Consider the following 18194-nt stretch of genomic DNA (forward strand, 5'->3'; position numbering starts at 1 on the left):
AATAAAAAGCTTAACTGTTACAGTTTTGTACATAATGTTTTAAAAATTGGATTGAATTGGAAAACTGTTAAAAGTGTCTTGGCTTACAATTCACACCAATACTGAAATATCTTCATCAGCAAGACATATTTATAATTTACGTACACCATTAAAACCTACAGATTGTAACCAGTACTCTTGATGAAGTTAACTATCACTTTATGCAGACGGACGTCTTTAGTACACAAAAGAGAAGAAGCTGACTGAGGAAGATGGTAGCCCATACTAAGCAATGTCTTCAGGAAGACCAACCGTTCACTGTCAAATTTGGGGCACATAAATAAGATGTGGTTGACATCAGCTTCCGACTCAGGACCACACTCACATGCTGGTGAACTGTAAACGTTGATCCGATGTAGATGTTGTGGGAAAGAGGCATGATTGAAGCGGAGTCTTACGATGGTAGAAATCGTGGATCGGTCCAGATGTGTCCTCATGAACCACGGCTGTGAAGGAATCCGAGGTTGTAGCACTGCGTAATAACCGCCTTTTGTCTGTTGAGAAACGTTCCACATTTCCTGCCATTGTTGTCTTGCGTGATCCTTGACTTCACATAAGTAGTCTGAAAAAGGAAGGTGCACCGGTTGAGTGATGACTCAAGAGTCTTTGTTCTGTTGTGGTACTGAAACTGTAAATTAATTTGTGAAGATTTAACTCTTATCTAATGTTGTAAATATTTGCACTTGGCCGGATAAGCAATGATCCAAGAACTTATATTTTGTAATAAAAATGAAAATATATTTGTATGCTAAATTACATAGCTAATTTGCACTGTAACAGATTTCAGTTGCTCACATATTTACAATTTTACGTAAGTATGCAAACAAAAAGCCCAGATTTCAGTTGCTAATATATTTACAATTTTACGTAAGTATGCAAACAAAAAGCCTTGTAAACATTCTTGTACCCTTGTTTTGTACGTCATTTGAATTTTTATAAGCAAGACAGGATTTTTGCCCGTTTGTAGGTAAGCAATTTTAGCTGTTTTACACACTGTCGAGCCAGAGAAACTGATACACCTGCCCCGCGAGCACGCTGAAGTGCCTCAACACGACGTGGGACGGACTCGACTAATTTAGAAGTAGTGCTTGGGGGGGGGGGGGGGGCGACTGACACCATGAATCCTGCAGGGCTGCCCATAAATCCGTAAGAATACGATGGGATGGAGATCTCTTTTCAGGAGGTGTAAGTAAGGGGATGCACTATATTAGATACTTCATCCAGAAACGCACCCACTCGAAACCTGGACAGCAAGCTACACCGCGATGCAGAGCGCCTCTCTTGCAGAGTCTGCCACCTGAGTTTGCTAAACATCTCCGTAATGCTATCACGCTTACCAAATAACCCTGTGACGAAACGCACCGCTCTTCTTTGGATCTTCTCTATCTCCTCTGTCAACCCGACCTGGTACGGATCCCACACTGATGAGCAATACTCAAGTATAGATCGAACGAGTGTTTTGTAAGCCACCTCCTTTGTTGATGGACTACATTTTCTAAGGACACCCGCTTTACCAACAATTATTTTATATGATCATTCCACTTCAAATCGTTCTGTACGCATACTCACAGATATTTTACAGAAGTAACTGCTACCAGTGTTTGTTCCGCTATCATATAATCATACAATAAAGGATCCTTCGTTCTATGTATTCGCAATACATTAAATTTGTCTGTGTTAAGTGTCAGCTGCCACTCCCTGCACCAAGTGCCTATCCGCTGCATATCTTCCTGCATTTCGCTGCAATTTTCTACTGCTGCAACTTCTCTGTATGCTAGAGCATCATTCGCGAAAAGCCGCATGGAACTTCCGACACCATCTACTAGGTCACGAAAAGCAATGGTCCCATAATACTCCCCTGTGGTACGCCAGAGGTTACTTTAACATCTGTAGACTCTCCATTGAGAACAACATGCTGTGTTCTGTTTGCTAAAAAGTCTTCAATCCAGGCACACAGCTGGTCTGATATTCCGTAGGCTCTTACTTTGTTTATCAGGCGACAGTGCGGAACTGTATCGAACGCCTTCCGGAGGTCAAGGAAAATGGCATCTACCTGGAGCCTGCATCTAATATTTTCTGGGTCTCATGAACAAATAAAGCGAGTTGGGTCTCACACGATCGTTGCTTCCGGAATCCATGTTGATTCCTATAGAGTAGATTCTGGGTTTCCATAAATGATATGATACGCGAGCAAAAATCATGTTCTAAAATTCTACAACAGATCGATGTCAGACATTTATGCCTATGGCTTCAGCCAGCTTTCCGTACCTATAACGATTTCAGCTTCGGTGCTCTCTATCAGCGCTTGAAGTTCCGGTACTTTACCAGATCAGCTTCGACTGTTTACAATTACAATACCAATTGCTGCTTGGTCCCCGCATGTCCTGACTTTGCCCCGCACCCTTTGAGGCTGTTGCCCTTTCTGTACTTGCCCGAAGCCATCTAACCTAAAAAACCGCCCAGTCCACGCCGCACAACCCCTGCTACCCGTATAGGCGCCTGCTGGGTGTAGCGGACCCCTGACTTATCCAGCGGAACCCGAAACCCCACCATCCTATGGCGCAAGTCAAGGAATCTGCAGCCCACACGGTCGCATAACCGTCTCGGCCTCTGATTCAGACCCTCCACTCGGTTCTGTACCAAAGGTTCGCAGTCAGTCCTGTCGACGATGCTGCAGATGGTGAGCTCTGCTTTCATCGCGCTGCCCACTGGCAGCTAACGTCTTTAATTCCTCTGTGTCTTTATTCATAGTACCTGCAGGATCAAAATGGTGTCACGTGTCTGACATGTCCGAAAGAACAGACACCATATACACATAATTAAGGCGAGGATGGGCAAAGGTCCGTTCAGTGCACATGCGCACCAACACAAAACTCTTATGGGAACCGGCGAAATGCCGCGAGTAATGAGGATAATGGACAAGAGGTGGTACTACGTCAGTAGTGTGTAGATAAGTTGAGAATTTGGGTCTGACTGGAGGCAGGCTAGAGTAGTGTGTGCAGTGTGTCCAGAGGGTAGTGACCAACGCATCAGCATAGTAAGGAGACCTAGGGTTGAATTCCTGTCTGGCACGAACTTTCAACTTTCCCCGTTGATATATACGCATCAAAAAAAAAAAAAAAAAAGGTTTGCATCACCTCGGTTCCGGAACCTATGCAGAAAATTGTAATAGAGATCAACATAAACGTCATTTCCGCCCTTTTTATTGCTCATGAAAATAACGCATTGCATGTTGTACCACAATACAGCGAGGCCTTCTGAGGTGTTGGTCCAGTTTGCTGTACACGCCGGTACACGTAATACCCAGTAGCACGTCCTCTTGCATTGATACATGCCTGTATTCGTCATGGCATACTATCCACAAGTTGATCAAGGCACTGTTAGTCCAGATTGTCTCACTCCTCAACGGCGATTAGGCGTAGATCTCTCAGAATGGTAGATGGATCACGTCGCCCGTAAACAGCCCTTTGCAATTTATGCCACGCATGTCCGATGGGGTTCATGTCTGGAGAACATGCTGGCCACTCTAGTCGAGCGATGTCGTTATCCTGAAGGGAGTCATTCACAAGATGACCACGATGGGGGCGCGAATTGTCGTCAGTGAAGACGAATGCCGCGCCAATATGCTGCCGATATGTATGCGCTATCGGTCGGAGGATGGCATTCACGTATCGTACAGCCATTAAGGCGCCTTCCATGACCACCAGCGGCGCACGTCGGCCCCACATAATGCCACCCCAAAATATCAGGGAACCTCCACCTAGCTGCACTCGCTGGACAGTGTGTCTAATACTGACCGTATTGTCTCCAAACACGTCTCCGACGATTGTCTGGTTGAAGGCATATGCAACACTCATCGGTAAAGAGAATGTGAAGCCAATCCTGAGCGGTCCATTCGGCATGTTGTTGGGCCCATCTGTACCACGCTTCATGGTGTCGTGGTTGCAAAGATGGACCTCGTCATGGACGTCGGGACTTCAGTTGCGCATTATTCAGCCTATTGCGCACAGTTTGAATCGTAGCACGACGTCTTGTGGCTGCACCAAAAGCACTATTCAACACGATGGCGTTGCTATCAGTGTTCCTCCGAGCCGTAGTCCATAGGTAGCAATCGTCCACTGCAGTGGTAGCCTTGGGCGGCCTGAGCGAGACATGTCTTCGACAGTTCTTGTCTCTCTTTATCTCCTCCATGTCCGAACAACATCGCGTCGGTTCACTCCGAGATGCCTGGACACTTCTTCTGTTGAGAGCCCATCCTGGCACAAAGTAACAATGCGGACGCGATCGAACCACGGTATTGACCTCCCAGGCATGGTTGAACTACAGACAACACCAGCTGTGTCCCTCCTTCCTGGTGGAATGATAGGCTGTCGGACCTCCTCCGTCTGATAGGCGCTGCTCATGCATGGTTGTTTACATGTTTGGGCGGTTTTAGTGACATCTCTGAACAAAGGAAGTGTCTGTGATACAATATCCACAGTCATCGTCTATCTTCATGAGTTCTGGGAACCGGGGTGATGCAAACCTCTTTTTGATGTGTGTAAATCAGTGCCCATTAGCAGCTAATATCTTTCTTTTGTGTTTTGATTCATAGTGGCTGCAAGATAGAAATGGAGTCTGTTCTTTTGGACATGTCCGAAAGAACAGACACCCCCACATATATGGAAAGGGACAACGTGCACTGTCAAAGCTTGAAATCATCGTGTGAGCCACGCTGACAGGCTGAAAAGTGTGCACAGGCCTCGTTGTCCCGTTCATAGTCGACGACAACTAGCGTTCTACGGAACCTGTGGTCACAAGAGTACGAAGGAAGAAGTTCCCTCCCACCCCCCACCCCCAAAAAAAAGGATAAGAACGCGAACTGTGTAAGTCACCGGGGTGCTTATAAACTGTCCCTGAGCGGTTTGTGATTGAGCTGTGAACTCCTGCTTAATAGCCTATACGATAGCCACCAACTCATTAACACAGAGAAACACGGTTTCGGTCTAGTACTGTAGCTAATCTATGGATCAAAGCACAGGTACTACTGCTATGAAACATGGAGAACGTACTGCTTCAACTAGTTTACGTTCTTTGGCAGGTATCGATGGCAGAGGTACGGACTGGTGGCGGCCCTCCTGCTGAGTGTGACGAGTTTCTTCACGTGGCTGGCAGCTCCACCCAAGCTTCCCGATGTTGTCATCCTTCCACCGTTACTCATCGATGAACCGTTCATGCCCCGGCGTGGAGCGCGCAACATTATTTTCGTAGAGACCACTTGTGCCATCAAGGTAAGCAGATCTCTCTTTGTGTCACTGTAGCAGGTGTGCAAAGTAGGAGCATACGTTTCACAACAATCTACTTGTTGTAGTTGTGGGCTTCAATCCGAACTCTGCCTGAACCACTCTATCCTTGTCACGCCCGTTCTTCTCCGAATAACTACTGCCACCTATATCCATTTGAACGTGCGTACTGCATTCATCCCTCCACACTTCCCTCCATTACAATTTTGACGACCCCTTCATGCATCAGAATGTGTCCTATCAACTGATTCCTACTTATAGTCAAGTTGTGCCATAAATAACTTTTATCAACAATCCGATTCAGTACCTTCCTATCAGTCAATTGAACTAAAAGTCCAATCTTCAGCATTCTTCTGTATGACTGCATTTCAAAAGCTTCGATTATTTTCTTGTCTGAAACGCTTATCGTCCACGTTTGACTTCTGCACAAGGCTGCACAGGAGACAAATGCCTTTCAAAAAGAGTTCCTGACACTGGAACTGATATTAGATGTTAAGAAATTCCTCTTTTTTCAGAAATGCTCCTCGTGCTATCACCAGACTCCATTTTACCTCCTCCGTACTTTAGCCATCGTCAGTTGTTTTGCTGCCCAAATAGCAAACCTCATCTACTACTATTACCATCTGATCCCCCTACGTAATTCTTTCAGTATCACCTAATTCCATACTCCTTGTTTTACTTTCATTGGTGTTGATATTACTGCTCTTCTCAAGGCGCTGTCTATTCCGTTCGTCTGCTTTTCCGAATCCATTATTGTATCTGATAGATTTAAAGTGCCTCGGTAAATACCAAAGTTTTTACTTCTTGTCCGTGGAATGTAATTCTGTCTCCAAATTTTCTTTTGTTTCCTTTACTGTCTGTTCAGTGTACAGATTGATAACAATGCGAATAAGCTACAGCCCTGTCTTAATCCCTTCTCAACCACTGCTACCCTATCGTGTCTTTAGACTATTACAATTGCAGTCATGTTTATGTTCTTTAACCTTTCGCTCCCTGGATTTTATGCCTGCTACTTACAGTATTTCAAAAAATATATTGCAGTCTGCATTGTCAAAAGCTCTCTGGAAAACTGCAAATGCTGTAAACGGTTTTCCGTTCTTTACCCTATCTGTTAAGATATATTTAGCCTGTGTCATATCTTGCTTACCAAGTCGAGTACTTTTTTTTCTGTATGACTCTCGCAAGGAACTCAGTAATTGTGAGGTAATGTCCTGATCTCCTCTATTCCAAGGAACTTATTTCAATTTAGTTTTTTTAATGCTCTTTGTCAAATTCATCGTATGTCCCTACAGATCTTCGATTGCGTCCTCTTCCTTTCTATAATACAGCCTTCAGTTACATTTCCCTTGGTACAGCCCTTCCACATACACCTTCCATCCAACTAAACTAAACCAAACCAAACTAAACAATAACTTCACCTTTCCCTCTTTGTTAAATTCTTTCTTGCAATCTGAGGTCTTGACGTTCATACAGCGGCTTTTCTTTTCTCGAAAGTTTCCTATAATTTTCCTCAGCACATGTCCTCCTCTAGATATTCATGCTTCTACATCCCCTCCCCTAACTTCTCGCCTAACCATTCTTACTTTGTCATTTTGCACTTCCCTCACTCATTTCTTAGATTTCTGTTTTCCCTTTTGCATGATTCAGTTTTTTAAATTGTCTCCTTTCGTCACTTATGTCCAATATCTCGTGCCTTGTCCGTGTACAGTTCGGTTATGATCTCTTATTAACAGGATTCAGAACTGCGTTGCTCTGTCATCATGTGTATTCTAATGCCATGCACCCATTTTCAATTATCATGGTATCGGTACTTCTTTGGATTCCAGCAAAGAGTTTCTTTCGTCTACTTTTCATTCCCCTGGCTGCATGTGCAACCTCACTCCCACTCATTTTGAATACAGTCGTAATCACCGTTTTGCACGTCAGCCTGTTTCCTGATCTGTTTCTTTGTTTTCATTTCTCAAAATTTAGTTCCTAACACTGGCGTTTTATTCCGCTGAAAATGCCAGTTTCACAACAATAAATCATCGTTGGTAACACACACTGACTATAAACTGTCCTTCAATTTGGAAGCTTGGCCTTGAGAAATCCACTTAATTTTCCAAAAACACTCGTGCTCCTATCTGCTCTTCTGTTTATTCCTTTTTCTGTATCCAGTCGTCGTCTTTAACGGCCCTAAAACCAAAAATACAACTGCCTGCATGGCTTCATGGTTTAAATGCAATATCTTCTTTTCGCTATGGTGTCAAATACATTTTCTTTTCCTTACTATAATTGATACACATTGTTTGACCAGAAACAACTGGACGCTGCTATGTAATGCGGACTGCCCATTAGATATTACGCGAGGCGGACCCGCCATTAGAAAAGGAGTTGGGGAATTGTGTTGTCTGTAAAGACGCAGTAGCAGCAATAGGTGACGACCAGGAGACCTCGGTGGCTGCGAACGTAGACTAGTCACTGGATGCCCCCTGAGCAACAAATCCATCAGGGGCATATTAAACCTTATAAGCTGCCCCCGTCGACTGCTTGTGATGTGACTGTAACGTAGAAACTCGAAATAACAAATCACATTTAAACCAAGAATATGAAGACGTCGTGCACTGACGGACAGAGACCGTCACGTATTGTGAATGGTGATTGTAAAAAAATCGCATGCAGTCAGCGGAAGAAATCACTTGCGAGCTCGTCTTAAGTGCTACAAGCAGTCCAACTACCACGATGACTCTGCGGATGGAGTTAAAAATAACAGGTTACAGAGTTAAAAATAACAGGTTACAATAGTCGAGCAGCTCCTCCTAAATCAAACTTTTCAGCAGTTAGTGCTAAGCGACGATTTAGATGGTATAAAGAGCCACGTCACTGGACAGCGGAAGACTAGACGTGACTGATTTGGAGTGATTAATCACACTATTTGTGGTCCATTTATTGCACCTAAGAAATCGCTAAATAAGGAAGGATTTGAACACGCTTTACAGCGTTGTGCAATGCGCACTGTAGAGGAACTGTTAGTAGACAGTGATTGTTCGTATCAGCATGACAAGGCATCCTGTCATAACGCAGCATCTGCGAGACAAGGGTTTGTTGACAATAACATTCTTGAAATGGACTGGCCTGCCCAGGGTCTCGAACTGTTGTCAATGGAGCACCTTGGGGATGACTTAGATAGTCGACTTCACGTCAGACCCCATCGTTTCTACCTTCTCAGGCCAATAGAATGACGTGACATACATATTGGCGGAAATCGGTGCATTGTTATAGTATGACATTTCTGCAAAGGCACTGAAAGCCCTTTGAAAGTACCCGCAGCAGAGTTCAAACCGTCGCAAAGGTGAAGGGCGGACAGACGTCATATTACGAGAGTGGTTTGAAAAGTTCTCGGAACGGAATAGAAAAGAAGTACTTACATCACTGAACCCTTTTTTTTATTTTTCAATGTAGTCTCCTTGTAGATTAATGCACTTTGTTGCAGCCATGTTCCAGTGCCTTGTACCATCACGAAAATGAGTTTCATCTAGGCCTGTAAAATAGTTGCCAACTCTGGCCATCAGTTCTTCGTTTCAAATGAATCTTCGTCCACCAAGAAAAATTTTCAGTTTTGGGAAGAGATGGAAGTCTGACGGAGCCATGTCAGTTGAATAAGGCGGGTGTGGCAACAATTCATACCTAAGTTCGTGTAATTTGGCCATGGCGACGGCTCATGTGTACGGGCGCGCATTATCTTGATGGAAGATGAATTTCTTCCTTGCTAAACCTGGTCTTTCTTCGCGTATCTTTTGTTGCAGTTTGTCCAGGAGGTTAGCATAGTATTATCCAGTAATTGTTTGCCCCTTGGGGAGATAAGCTAGAAACAGAATCCCCTTCGCATCCCAGTACACTGAGTACCTTTCCCGCCGAAGGAATTGTCTTTGCTTTCTTTGGTGGCGGAGAATCAGCATGTTTTCACTGCTTTGACTGTTGTTTTGTCTCTGGTGTTGTCACAAACCGCCGCAAAAAATCTTGTTCATTTCTCCTAAAACGGGCCAAACATTGTTCCGATATGTCCATTCTCATGCGTTTTTGATCCAACTGCAAGAGTCGCGGCACCCACCTTTCAGATGATTTTTTTCATTTCTAATTCTTCAGTTAAAATGTGATAGACCCTTTCAGATGACATCTGGCAAGCGTGAGCAATTTCACGCACTTTCAATCGGCGATCCTTTATGACCATGTTGTGCACTTTTGCCACTGTGCGGATCATCAGCTAGGCTCTCTCGATCAAATTTAAATTCATTTGTCCACTTGGCAACAGTTGAATATGAAGGAGCAGAGTCCCCCAGTGTATTGTGGAAATCGGCATGAATGTCTTTTGTTTTCATAGATTTCTTTACGAAGTGCTAAATCACTGCTCGAATCTCGATTTTTTTTTTCCATCTTCGCAAATCACTACGCGGTAGCAACTACAAGAGCACTTGACGTGGCACGTGTTTAAAGGCAGCAGTCCAATGAGTATCATGTGAACAACTCGTCGCGCTAGCGCTGACCTCTCGTGGTGATTCCGAGAACTTTTCAAACCACCCTCGTAATGTAAACTAATAGGTGTCCATATACTTTTCATCAGATAGCTTATAGGCTTACTTTCAGTTACACTTTCTATAAGTTCTTACTTTTGTTGCTGAAGTAACCTTCACTGGAGACCAATAGTACATTGTTCTAGGTACGCTCATAAACGCAAATGTGTCATTTTTATCTAGGAACTCTTCAATCCAATCACACAATTGGTCTGATAGTCCATATACTCTTACTTTGTCATTCTCAATGGAGAGAAGTCTTCCGAAGTAAGAATGATTTCAGGTGTGCCGCAGGGGAGTGTCGTAGGACCATTGATATTCACAATATACATGAATGACCTTGTGGATTACATCGGAAGTTCACTGAGACTTTCTGCGGATGATGCTGTGGTATATCGAGAGGTTGGAACAATGGAAAATTGTACCGAAATGCAGGAGGATCCGCAACGAATTGACGCATGGTTCAGGGGATGGCAATTGAATCTCAATGTAGACAAGTGTAATGTGCTGCGAATGCATAGAAAGAAAGATCCTTTATCATTTAGCTACAATATAGCAGGTCAGCAACTGGAAGTAGTTAATTCCATAAATTATCTTGGAGTACGCATTAGGAGTGATTTAAAATGGATTGATCATGTAAAGTTGATCGGCGGTAAAGCAAATGCCAGACTGAGATTCATTGGAAGAATCCTAAGGAAGTGCAATCCCAAAACAAAGGAAATAGGTTACAGTACACGTGTTCGCCCATTGCTTGAATATTGCTCACCAGTGTGCCATCGATACCAAATAGGATTGATAGAAGAGATAAAGAAGATCCAACGGAGAGCAGCGCGCTTCGTTACAGGATCATTTAGTAATCGCGAAAGCGTTACGGAGATGATGCATAAACTCCAGTGGAAGACTCTGCAGGGGAGACGCTCAGTAGCTGGGTACGGGATTTTGTTGAAGTTTCGAGAACATACCTTCACCGAGGAGTCAAGCAGTATATTGCTCCCTCCTACGTATATCTCGCGAAGAGACCATGAGGATAAAATCAGAGGGATTACAGCCCACACAGAGGCATACCGACAAACTTTCTTTCCACGAACAGTAAGAGACTGGAATAGAAGGGAGAACCGATAGAAGTACTCAAAGTACCCTCCGCCACACACCGTCAGGTGGCTGGCGGTGTATGGATGTAGATGTAGATGTAGATGTAGTACATACTTGAAGTGTACAACTCTGTTATTTTGCGGTATTTTGTGTCTAATTTTGTTATGTTTAATTCTGACATTCGTTCTATATCCTTTCTTGTGCAGTGGATAGATAGGTGTATCATTCCAGTCGTAAGAAAGTTTTTCTGTTTGCCTGATGGTAGAGATTATTGGCCTAAGCACATGTAGTGACTTAAGTCCCAGGTTCTTTAGTAATTCTTCAGTGATTCCCTCTTCACCAGATGTCCTGATGTTTTTTAGTTTAAGTATGTGTTTGTTGATCTCTGCACATGTTGGTGAGAGTGATTCTGGTTGGGTGGAGTTACAGTTCTGCACTGGAAATCTTGTTACAGGTTCAGGGCAGACCGGAGAAATAGCGTGCCAGTTCTTGACAATTCCCTTGGTTAGCGCTAGTTTTCCAACTGATTTTCTGAAGCACAAGATTTGATGAGTGTACTAACAGATCTCCTTTGAGAAGACCCTGTAGAATTCTCTAGTGTTGTAGTTGCGAAAGTTTATCTCTATAGCATCCATTTGCTTCTTCATGTAATTTTTACTTCGTGTGACTAGTAAGTTTTGCAGCCTGTTTTCTTGATTCTTTGAAACAACATAGGCTTTCTGGAGATTTTTTACTATTGTAGTCCTGAAAACCTTGTTTGCGTATTTCTGGTGCCTCTTCACACTCTAAATCTCCACCAAGTGTGTTTAGTGTTTTTTTTCCGTGGTATTAGTTCTTTTGCGTTTCATATGATCTTTCTATGGAATTATTCCTATGTGTTTGCTGGTTGTTTTTCTCATTCCTGTTTTACGTTGGATTTCTTGGTCTTTTTTACGTCAAACTTTTCTATTTGCGTTGTCTTCTGATGGATTTTCTTCGGTGTAAATTTTATCTTGATTCGAGTGAGATAGTGGTCTACATCACTATTGGCACCTCTGTGTACTTGAACGTCATGAATCTCCTTCTGGACTCGGTAGGAAATCGCTACATGATCTATTTGGAATTCTCCCATTTCTTGTATTGGTGACCTCCATGGTTTTTGTTTTCGTGAAGATTTCCTAGGGATGTTGACATGATCTTTAGGTTCTTCTGCTGGCATAGTTCAAGGAGTCTCATGCCATTTCTGTTTGTATATTTGTGCGTCGGAAACTTTCCCCCCGTTCTTTGGTGACTTTTTCTCTGCCGGTTTGTGCGTTGAAATCACCTAACCAAATTTTTATATCGCCTTTGGGGATCTCGGCCTAGTGTTGCCCAGAATTTCTCTGTTGATACGGGTTTTTTTTCGTTATCCCCGTTTGTGGGGGCATGTACATTGATCATGGCGTATTTCTTGTTTGCACACTGTAAGTGCATTGTCATTAACTTGTTGTTTATTGTATTGACTTCACTAATTGGATTGATTATCTTCTTATGTACCCCGATGGCCATGCCAAGAAGAGGAGCACCGTTGGCGACTCTTTCGTCTGTCTTGCTCTTGAAGATACGGTAGTCTCCATAACCCATTATGTCTTCGTCTGTCACGCGAGTTTCCTGCAGGGCAAGTGTCATTAACTTCTGTTTGGTAAGCTCTAATGTTAGGTTCTGCAGTTTTCCTGGTTGGATCAGTGTGCTTATGTTGAAGTACCCAAGAAATGTAAATGTTTTGTGTGGATATTTGCCAGAGAGCTCCTACTTTCTCTGTGATCGTGTAAGTCCAGGTTATCCAGAATCCGAGTTCCTGGTTGCCGTCTGTTGACGAGTAGATTGGTTACCAACTGGGGTATTCTTGGTACTACTCATAATTCTTCAAAAATTTTAGTTCAAAAGTTTCATAAAGTAGAAGTGGGAGAAGTGAATATTCATTTACTGAAAATTGCTATAAAATGTTCTGTGCTGTCCTCGTTTTTTTTTTAACTCTGTGTCACTCTATTTGTCTATTGCAGTGTCATTAACATTCTTGTTTTGATTATTTATCATTACCTTTCATGACTGGAAATCGATATTTTGCTGCAGGCCTCTCAAAGTTCCCTGGAATTTGCAAACATCACTTAAATTATTCTCAAGTTGATCACAGCCCTCCATATTTCGACTACACATTTTGTGCGAGACACAAAGTTGAAGTAAATCAACCATGAAACTACTGGAACACACATACAGTACACCTTTCAATATGAACCGAGACAGAGTAGTCAGAAAAGTCACAATAACACTATTCTCAGTGGGAAATGTCATATTTACATGGTCACATTCTGGAATGAAGTCGTTTGGGATGGATAATTCAACTTCCTTATCAAGCTGCACCCAGAAGGTGCAAATCTCACTGTTTTTAAGAAAATATGGGTGCCTTACAGCGTAACCAGAAAACTTTCTGGTATCATTGGTATTTTAAAATGCTCCCTTGACACCACACGATATTTGCCAGCATTTACTCATTTATCAGTTGTGACAGAACATCTCAGCAGAGCTCTCAGAGGTTTTTTGTTATTCAAAGAATTAAGCTGCACCTTATCTTTGAATCTTAATTATTTTCCACTCTCAAGTATTTGCACATAGCTTACATAGTAATTTGCACTACAGAGTTGGCGCTAAAAGCTAAATCTACCTTCCAAACTGCCATTCCGAAAATTATTCAACATTATGTAAACTATTTTGTAATGTTCAAATACATTTGGAATCAAGACTAAAAATGCCTCGAGAGCATTGGTTTATGTCTGGAAAGTCTGAGGATTTAAAAACTGGTAGCTAGGAACAACGCTCTGACTCTAGGTTTTCAACCATAATGGCGTTCTCCTTAAAAGGTCTAATTGCAAGGAACTATTTACCCTAGCGGGTTGCTTGTCCTGATTGTTGTATCTTTCGCCTTCATATGCACGTTTTAGATTCATAATACGCCACCAAAAGGCCTTTAAAGCAGCCACTGTTCTTTCATAAACAATCTTGAGTGCTAGATTAACATTTTGCTTCCGAATATTGGAAGGAAATAGGACACCGAAGGACGGCAAATGACTGTACTTCACTAATGAGCCATTTTATTTCTTGAACATGAATTCTAAATACTCAAAGCTGCAGTACCAGCAACTATAAGATCAAAATTGCCGAAATGAGGAAATTCTGTACTCCAGAGGGGAGGCAAGTGCACCCTCTTGGCGCCTTCTATCCTTCAGTCACCTATGCTACTAATTTACAGTTTTTCATAAGAACCCGTATACCAAGCATAATGAATGGTGAACGAGTAAAAATGAACGGTTCCCAAAAAAAAAAAACCAACGCCAGTGAATTAGTTCCCAGTGATGAAAGACTTTGCCCATCTCTAGTGTGCCGGCCGCCGGCGACGAGGAGACTGGGCCGTCCTCCACTAGCTCAGCCATAGGAAAACAAGCAAGTCATGCAGACAAGCCACCACATATTCGTCATCGATACCACACTCTAATATAATATCGATTATAGATTTTCTATTTTTAGTTAAGGGGCACTACTTTATTAATTGAATTATGATTACGTTCAGTGTTAACTGATCTCTTAGGATAGAAGATTTTGTGATTTTTTTGTTTTATACTGGTATTCATAAAAGGTTGTATGTTACCTAAGCAGGCTAAGGGCTGTATTGTTTAGTATTTGTGCTTTTTATGGATTTCAGTCATGAGTCCAATTTCACATATGGTATATCAGCATGTATTTTTAATGTCAGACGTTCATTTAGCCAAAGAAAAATTTTAACTAAAGACAGTGCGTACTGCATTTTAATTTTTATATTGGCGACACTGGTTTACTATGTACTCTACCTAAAGTGCCCTCTTCTGGCAGTATGTTCTTGTAAAAATACGTGAGGCAATCTGAGTATTATCAGCACGTACCATGTACTCACATGTTTAACGGTATGTGTGGCTGCTATGCATTGCTATAAATATTTTATATTTTTATATTTCATACATCATTCATACTGTATAGATTTAGTCTTAACTATTTGAACCTGGTCAGCATAAAATATTCGGTGCTCGGGACCAAGATGTGGAACACAAATAGGAAACATTTAAAAGCATTGTTGTTCAGTATGCCTTGGACAATTACGTTCGGAGCAAGGTGGTAAGGAATAGGAAAGACCCACCGTGGTTTAATAGCCATGTTACAATGCTGATTGCTAGACAAAGAGAGCTTCATCACAGATTCAAGAGTAGTCAAAACTTGGCAACCAAACGAAAGCTGAACGAAGCGAAAATGAGCGTAAAGAGAGCTATTAGACAACTTTAAAAGTAAAATTTTGTCTACAGATCTGAGTAAACACCCTAAGAGGCTTTGTTCTTACATAAAATCAGTAAGCGGTTCGAAATCCTCTATCCATTCACTCAATAACAATACTGTCACCGAAACTGAAGATAACAGAGGGAAGGCCAAAATACTGAATTCTGTCTTATGGAATTGTCTCAGCGCAACAGATCGTAGCACAGTCCATCCTTTCAATCATCATACGAACGCCGAAGTGGCAGATGCTGAGATATCCCGCGGTGAAATAGAAATGCAACTACACTGAAGGGTCAAAGAAACTGGTACATCTGCCTCATATCGTGTAGGGTCCTCGCTAGCACGCCGAAGTACCGCAACACGGCGTGGTATGGACTCTACTAATGTCCGAAGTTGTGCTGGAGGGAACTGACACCATGAATCCTGCAGGGCTGTTCATGAATCCGTAAGAGTACGAGGGGGTGGAGATCTCTTCTGAATAGCACGTTGACTGGCATCCCAGATAGGCTCAATGATGCTCATTTCTGGTGGCCAGCGGAAGTGTTTAATCTCAGATGAGTGTGCCTGGAGTCACTCTGTAGCAATTCTGGACGTGTGAGGTGTCGCATTGTCCTGCTGGAATTTCCCAAGTCCATAGGAAAGCACAATGGACATGAATGGATGCAGGTGACCGGACAGGATGCTTATGTGTACCTGGACGTATCAGGGTCCCATATCACTTCAACTTTACACACCGCACACCATTACAGAGCCAGCTTGAATAGTCCGCAGCTGACATGCAAGGTCTATGGATCCATGAGGTTGTCTCCATACGTACACGTCCATCCGCTCGATACAATTTGAAACGAGACTCGTCCGACCAGGCAACATGTCCTATGTCCGTGCTGACAGGCCCAGGCGAGGCGTAAAGCTCTGTGTAATGCAGTCGTTAAGGGTACACGAGTAGGTCTTCGGCTCCGAAAGCCCATATCGATGATGTTTTGTTGAATGGTTCGCATGCTGACACTTGTTGATGGCCCAGCATTGAAATCTGCGGAAGTATTGCACCTCTGACGCGTTGAACGATTCTCTTCACTCGTCGTTGGTCCCATTCTTGCAGGGTCTTTTTCCGGCCGCAGCATTGTCGGAGATTTGATGTTTTACCGGATTAGTAATATTCACAATACACTCACGAAATGGTCGTACGGGAAAATCTCCTCTTCATCGCTGCCTCGGAGATGCTGTGTCCCATCGCTCGCGCGCCGGCTATAACACCACGTCCAAACTCACTTAAATCTTGATAACGTACCGTTGCAACAGCAGTAGCCTATATAACAACTGCGCCAGACACTTGTTGTCTTATATAGGCGCTGCCAACTGTAGCACCGTATCTCTGTATTTGAATACGGATGCCGATACCAGTGTCTTTGGCGCTTTAGTGTACACCGCTTCTAGTGGAAAGGCATCGGGAGCAGATGAGACATCTATAAGAGTCTACAAAGCTTACACGAAAGAACTTGCTTCCCTTCTAGCAGCACTTTATCATAGACTGCTGGAGCAACTAGATGTACCTAGCGGCTGAAAAAAAGCTCAGGTCATTCCCGGTTTCAAGAAGAGTTGTAGGGCTTATGCGCATAATTATAGGCCTACCTCTTTGACATCAATCTGTTGTAAAATTGTGGTACATGTTTTTGCTCAATAATTATGGTTTTTTTGGAGAAAGAAATTGTCGTATATAAAAATCAACATGGATCCCACAAACAGAGATCTTACGAAACTCCGCTCGTCCTGTTCTTCTATGAGATCCATAGCCCTGTACGAATCGGTTCTCGGGTTCCTTCGCTTTAGCAATGCAGTTGATATCGTCCAGTACTTAAAATACGAGCTTGTGGAGTATCGGACCAGATTTGCAACTGGATTCACGACTTCTTACATATAGAACTAAATGCGTCGTTTTTAACAGAACTAAATCGACAGATGTAAAGGCACTTGGGTTGTTAGGTTGTTTCTGGGAAAAGACCAAACAGCGAGGTCATTGGTCTTATCGGATTAGGGAAGGTCGGGGAAGGAAGTCGGCCGTGTCCTTTCAGAGGAACGATCCCGGCATTTGCTTGCCGCTATTTAGGGAAATCACGGAAAACGTAAATCAGTACGGCCGGACGCGGGATTGAACCATCGTCCGAGTCCAGTGTGCTAACCACTGCACCACCTCGCTCGGTAAAGGCACATGCTGAAGTACCCCAAAGAAGTGTGTTAGGACCGTTAACTGTCTACGATATATTTAAATGATATTGTAGAATGCGTCGGTAGCTTCTTAAGAGTGTTCGGAAATGATACTTTTGTCTTTAAGAAAGTAGAAACGTCTGAGAACAGTATCGACTTGCAGAACGACTTGGAGAGGACTAATGAGTGGTGCAGGCTCTGTCACTTGATCCTGAATGTGATATATTGCACATATTTAGACAAAGAAATCCGCAGCAATACAACTACGCTATTGCTGACAAATTTCTGGAAGCAATACCCCCGAAAAATTTCTAGGCGTAAATAGCCAGAGCGACCTGTAGTGGAATGGCCACATAAATCAGACAGTAGCAAAGTCAGACGCGAGACTGAGATTCGTAGGGATATTCTAAGGAAATGTAATTCGTCGATGAAGGAAGTAGTTTACAAGGCACTTGTTCGACCGATTCTTGAGCATTGTTCACCAATCTGGGACCCTTACTAAGCAGAATTGATAGAAGAGATAGAAGATCCAGCCAAGAGCGGCGGGCTTCCACATGGGATCATTTAGTAGGCGAGAGCGTTACAGAGATGCTCAACAAACTCCAGTCGCAGACGCTACAAGAGAGAGGTTTAGTGCATCACAGAGACGTTTACCATGGAAATTTCTAGAGAGAATTTCGGGAACAGTCGGACAACGTATTACTTCCTCCCA

At 43.0% G+C, this 18194-nt stretch overlaps 1 protein-coding gene across 5 annotated transcripts in view; it reads left to right on the forward strand.

Annotated features, from left to right (window-relative positions):
• LOC126336711 (lactosylceramide 4-alpha-galactosyltransferase-like) overlaps positions 1 to 18194 on the forward strand; it is a 518899-nt gene that overhangs the window by 414034 nt on the left and 86671 nt on the right. For all 5 annotated transcript variants that reach the window (XM_050000685.1, XM_050000681.1, XM_050000684.1 and 2 more), the window contains one exon: positions 5120 to 5309. In XM_050000685.1, the coding sequence (XP_049856642.1) occupies positions 5120 to 5309 (190 nt within the window). The remainder of the gene's footprint in view (positions 1 to 5119; positions 5310 to 18194) is intronic.

This window comes from Schistocerca gregaria, chromosome 2 (assembly GCF_023897955.1).
Source record: "Schistocerca gregaria isolate iqSchGreg1 chromosome 2, iqSchGreg1.2, whole genome shotgun sequence".
NCBI classification, from domain to species: Eukaryota; Metazoa; Arthropoda; class Insecta; order Orthoptera; family Acrididae; genus Schistocerca; species Schistocerca gregaria.